Raw genomic sequence first — 5,783 nt, 5'->3', positions numbered from 1 at the left:
TGGAGCTCAGAGTTCAGACCAGACATGGTGAAGCAGCATTTAGCTGTTATGCTGCACACAAGTGGAACAAACTACCAGCAGAACTGAAATCAGCCCCAACTGTAAGCACTTTTAAATCCAGGTTAAAAACATTTCTCTTTTCACGTGCTTATAGCTGAGAACTTAAAACTTTATCTATTTTCTTTTCTATTACTTGTATTTGCTCTTGCTTTTAACCCTGTTTTTAGTGTTTGTTTTTATTCTGTCTTATGCTTTTTTTTTTTTTTTTTTTTAAATGTTTCTTTTATTTTACTTTTATTTGCTCTTGCATTTAACTCTGTTTTTATTGTTTTGTTTGTTTTTATTCTGTCTTATGCTTCTTTTTTTTAAAAATGTTTTGTCTTTATGTAAAGCACATTGAGTTGCCTTGGTATGAAATGCGCTATATAAATAAAGATGCCTTGCCTTGCCTTGCCTTGTGTCTTAGTATTTCATAAGTTTGTGTCACGGACATACAGTCGGGCTGGTTAGTCCATCATCCATGAGTTCAGTTGTTCACATCCCAGCACTGGCTGTCCGGTGACAACTGTGTTTCAACATCAACTATGACTCCGGAATGAGTTCTTCGCAAAACCACTTTTGTGGCGGGTCAATACCGTAGTAGTTTACATCAAGTGCTTCAATAAAAGAAAACAGAAGGAGAAAGTAGCTCTCTCCTTGCAGAATGGTCCTTATGAAGTGCAAAGTTCATTAATATGATTAATTTTTGTTTTTTAGAGAGTGCTTCAGTGGGCGTTATTTTTAAATATTCCTCTTGCCACTGCGCTGCACTCATACGATGGTCTCATCAGTCATTTTCTTGGTCGACTTGGTCGGCACTGAACGTTGGGTGGTGTGTCCGCCTTTCATGTCAGGCATGAGGAGACGCACTTTCTGATTGGTCCTCCTCCACTCCGAGTACAACTGACAGTGATATCGAAATGACACCTGAGATTGAGCAGAGGGAGAGTGGGAGGGCACAAAACAGGAGGTGACAGGGGAGGAAAAAACAGACGTCAATAAAAAGGACACCATGATATTAGAGACAGAGTAGTAGGGATTCAGGTCAGGAATTATAAACTGAAGCCGCAACGGCTGCACGACAGGTGCTCACCGGCAGCGAGCAGGAAGCCTAATCTTTCACAGTTTGTCATTTTTCATTAGCGTTCTGCTGAAGATTAAAGAGTTGGGTTTCTGGGGAAGGGTTCAGATTCACAGTGTATACTATTTTTAAAAATTATGATCCAGAATAGTGCAGATAAAATAAGTGCGGAGTTAAAGCCGGCTCAGTCTTAGTATTCTCAATCATACCAGGACCAGACGACAGTGATGGTAATTTGTAGAATAAGCAAGGGCAGAGCTTAAATCTGTTCGTGACTGTTTTCCACATCTACGTGGGGGTAAAAAATAACAAAAACAAAAACAAAGCACACAGTAGGACTAATTTGTGGGTGTGAAAATGCCTGAGAGAAAGACATCCACTCTCTGCCAGCATCTGAACACACAAGTCCAGAAACGTTGTCTGTTCTCTAAGTTGCAGGGGAATAACTTAGTCATGCATCGGTTACCAGCGTCCAGAGGATGTAGATGGTGAAGAGGGCGATGGTGAGGGCGATTAGGCCGACAGCCTCCAGTCTGCTCTTCAGTTGCAGGTGGTCCTGGGCTCCCCTCAGACACAGCCAGCCAGAGATGGCTGCCAGGGGCGTGATGAGAAGGAAGCAGGCCATGTCGCACAGCAGTGTGCGCTTCTCGCTGCGAGGGCCAGGGTCCTTCAGCCACTGAGCAAGGGCAAAGAGACAGCCTCATTGGTCCAACTGAAAACTAGCTTTCCACAACTTCACCCTAGCCAGTGTTTATTTGATTGGTTTGTATATCTTATTTTGCATTGACAATTATAAAATCCTGCCAAGTAAAAGAACATTAATGCGGTGGGATATTTCAGCACAACTAATATGAATGCAATGATGATATTGAAACCACGTGTTATAAATAGGGGAATCTTATGACTTAAAGCAGAAGTAAGCGGAATGTTTGTGTTAATATAAGTCTTAAATAGTTATATCTTCTGACAGCAATCACTTATATAGAGTGTTTGGTCGGAAACACGGGTCTGTCAGTCACTCTGCTCTGCTGTAAGCCGAGGAGAAAACTTTCCTTATATCCTACAACCTTTATCCAATGAGGAGAGAGAACGGCATAAAGGGGCGGTCCTCTCTGGTGACGTAGGGACGAGGGCGGGGACTGCCAACTCCATCGGCTGACAGGAAGTTAGCCAAAACGACCGGATCGCTTACTTCTGCTTTAACTCATCTCATATCCTGAGCGTCTACGTGATTTAAAATGTAGCAGTACAGGGGGAAGGAGAAAGTAGTTCCCCTTGCTTTAGGCAAATTAATATTATTAATTTCCACATTATTTTTTGTACAAACAAGAAAGACAGGAAACACATCCTCACAGTAAAAGCCCTCTAACCTGTGTGAGTGGCTGTGGTCGCCTTTCAATAGTGAACTCTGTGTGGCAGAGTTCACAGTAGCTGGTGTTGGAGGAGGACAGCCACTTCTCCAAGCAGCTCTTGTGCACTTTACCCAGTGTGCCGGTGCAGTCACAGGGTGAGAGCAGTGTCTCTCCTCCAGCTCCCTCATGACAAATCCGACACATGCCCACATCACTGTGCAGAAAAACAACAAAGCAGTGAAGACAACAATGTGATGATTAATCAGCGCACAATGAAATGACAGTATTTTCACCGCCGCCTCCCTTCCCATGTGAGTTCCTCCCTCTCTTACCTCTGCAAGCTCACTGCTTTGACAACGGTGGAGAGTGGGCGGCCATCTTTAGCGGTAACCTTGGCAATATACTGGGCCTGCGTGGTAGAATCAGACTCCTCCGAATCTTTGGAGGCATCAGATTCAGCGTTCCCAGAGTAATCACAAAGGGAGCCGGGTAGGTGGCAGCATCCTGATGAAGACATGGCTCAGCTGAGGGTGACAGTGATGATGATGATGATGATGATGCTGGTGGAGGCAACTCCAAGAAGTTCTGATCCAAAACCTGGTGAGCTACTCCTCTCCTCCACCTACAGAACAAATGCCTGGTGGAGAAAGTAGAGGAGATGAAGTGGAGACAGAAAACACAAATGCAACAGTATGTCGCACTGTTTGAGCATTTTACACGTATCTGTGATGCCATGTGAGTGGCAACAGAAAGTTTCATACTCAGGTCTCACAAACACTAACAAAACGTGATGGAAATACACAAGACACACATGACACATACCCTCCAAAAATCCTTGACATTCTTTGTTTACTAAATTGATCTCTCAGTACAAGGGCATATTGTTGCAAGTGTTTGAGCCTTACAAAATTGTTTTTGGAAACATGCCAGAGCTTCAAAACATGCCAAATATACCCAGCTGCATTACAGGGAAATGTGGAAAAACACTTGCACGGGACATTCAGGGCTTTTGGATTAGAGCCAAAACATTACAATTTTTATGCTTGCAATATTTTAAATCTATGTAAGCAATAGATAGGCTACATTTTAGGAAATAAAGATGATATGGCTTCACTAGAAGTAAATACAGACTGCAGCACCTTGCTGCAGAGAGAGAACATTTGCTTTAAGGTGAAATTGTGGATGCACCTTGAGAACCATGGAGGGCGGAGGTTGCGTTCAGGTGGGCTTGACAGGAGCAAACTGTTTACCCCTATCAATCCCTGTCCTCCAGCACTGACACTGCCATCGATACACTCTTAAGGAACTACCTTAAGAACAGATCACACACGCGCACACACACGTGAAAACAAATCCGTGTGTTCAAAGCCCCAGCGATCAAGCATAAATAAGCCAAACTAATGTCGCTGCGATGACAGCTTAGTGCTTATTTACCACCCTGTCACACATCATGAAAATGCACCCTCGCATTGTCAGGCTGTACACCGTCGTTTTTGGCCTTTATTAGATCACAACCAGCTGAAGTTTCACCGCTGATTTTGGTTGACATGTACATGATTGATGTAGCTGTAGTGTCGTTTGTGTGCAGCCGCCAACAAAGGCTGCATTTGTCTCGATACAAGAAAACGACGTCAAACGGCTGAACGGCTGTCAGCCAGCGAGCAGCTACGTGACGTTGCCTTTCAGAAAAGCTCACAAACAAGGCGAAAGAAAAACAGATGTTAGTGTAAATTTACTCACCCGTCGGCCTCCCCCCCCCCCCTTTTTCTTGCTCGGCCTTGGCCTTGGCCCTGTGTTCACCAGACACAGGCTAGCTGAGCTAACTTCACAGCCCGTAGCTACAAACTGACATTGACATCTAACCAAAAGCTGACGATACGAGGGGATACAAATGACCACCGCATGCGCTGTATCCTCTCCATGGCCGATTGGATGTCTCTGCCGGGCGATTGTGTCCGAAAAGGCGAACAGAGACGGTTGTGTCTGCCAGGATTACTAGACCCAGCTAACGCGGCTAACTGGCTAGCAACGGGCAAGCCTACCTCAGCATCCCTCAGCTGTGCACTGGTCATGTGACACGATGCTGCCTTCACGGTCAGTAGTAATAACGGCATAATGAACGTATCCCACGCAATTATCAGCTATTACGTTTCGCAAAGACTAACCGTGGCTGAAAGAGAATTGCTGGGAATTTTGCTGTTGTCATGCTGAGTGTTAATGAGGTAAATAAACATAGTAATATTGCAGAAACTGATCATGAAAGGGGTGTATATTATTACTTGAGTCCAAAGATTTTAGTTTAATTGATAATTAGTTAGCTTATTGGCGAACTAAAAATAAAACAAAGCAACAATAATGTTCTGTGTTTTTAAAAAAAAACTCCAATCCAAACATATTTGTTGTCATTGTCCAATAACACCAACCATTCCCGGCCGTTGACAAAAACAGCCATTTACAAGGAGACGTAAACGCAGCGCAACGTACAAACAAGGTGGTGAGATCACGTCTGTTCAGTGAATCTGAGGCAAAAAAACAAAAACAAAATCGCAGCATTTTGCTTTATACTGCTAACATTGTATTGATTTCACTAATTAAACGATGATTATTCACCAGCGAGAAAACATCTGTAGTGAGTCATGTCGAAACAAAGCCGCTAGGTGACAGCATTTAGCCAACCCTCTCAGTTAGGACTGTTGTCCCCCCCTGTGGACTTTCATTTTTTCAAAACTCTATGCACACAAGTGCCCAAAATCTGCTGCAAAATGAAACACTGCATTTGAAATATCATAACCACATCTTCAATCACGTATTTTTGGATAAACCATGCTCTAATGCTGAGGCGAGTCTGTCTTCTATTCAGTGCTCTGTAGTGACAGAAATCTGCTGAAATGTTGAAATGTATAGTAGCATGTGCTGAAACAGAATAGGCCTACAGTTATTAGGGCCACGGGCAATCGCACCGGGCACTGGTCAACTATTTATACTTTACTTCTTACTTCTTACTTTACTTACTTCAACTATTTATACTTTTTAAAAATATTTAACTTTTTCTGCAATTTTTTTCCCATAGGAATACATTGAAACAGTCTTCAAACTCTTCAAATCTTCTCCTTCTTTGAACTTCAACTGCTTCAACATACTTTCACCTACAGACTTCATTCCACTTTTAAAACGTTCACAAAACTTTCAAGTATTCACCGTTAATTCAACTTTTTCATATCTTCTCCCAGACAGCAGCAGACACTGCACCGGATCCGGCTACAAGTCGAGAGATCCGCGTAGCAGTCACATCACCAAGCGCCTCTGACCCA

General features: G+C 43.2%; 1 protein-coding gene across 1 annotated transcript; it reads right to left on the bottom strand.

The window, feature by feature from the left end:
• Positions 1–742: 742 nt before the first annotated feature.
• Positions 743–4,525, bottom strand: LOC310999983 (E3 ubiquitin-protein ligase MARCHF2-like). Its single transcript, XM_083990615.1, has 5 exons — positions 4,213–4,525; positions 2,805–3,109; positions 2,491–2,686; positions 1,587–1,796; positions 743–966 (listed from the first exon to the last, which is right to left on the bottom strand). Exons 2-5 carry the CDS (start codon positions 2,987–2,989, stop codon positions 811–813), a joined length of 747 nt encoding a protein of 248 aa, XP_083846741.1. The 5' UTR covers positions 2,990–3,109; positions 4,213–4,525; the 3' UTR covers positions 743–810.
• Positions 4,526–5,783: the final 1,258 nt, after the last annotated feature.

Source organism: Trachurus trachurus (genome assembly GCF_905171665.1).
Source record: "Trachurus trachurus genome assembly, chromosome: 17".
NCBI lineage: Eukaryota > Metazoa > Chordata > Actinopteri > Carangiformes > Carangidae > Trachurus > Trachurus trachurus.
Note: the sequence above shows the minus strand (reverse complement) of the source record. Positions and strands in the feature narration are given on the sequence as shown.

What these genes read in the sequence shown, in the direction of transcription:
- LOC310999983 (XM_083990615.1), bottom strand. Translation starts at nt 2,989, where the DNA reads ATGTCTTCATCAGGATGCTGCCACCTACCCGGCTCCCTTTGTGATTAC. An exon ending in GACCACAGCCACTCACACAG is followed by an intron (nt 1,797 to 2,490) that starts GTTAGAGGGCTT and finishes GCCCTTGCTCAG; the next exon opens with TGGCTGAAGGACCCTGGCCC. An exon ending in TCTACATCCTCTGGACGCTG is followed by an intron (nt 967 to 1,586) that starts GTAACCGATGCA and finishes GCTCAATCTCAG; the next exon opens with GTGTCATTTCGATATCACTG.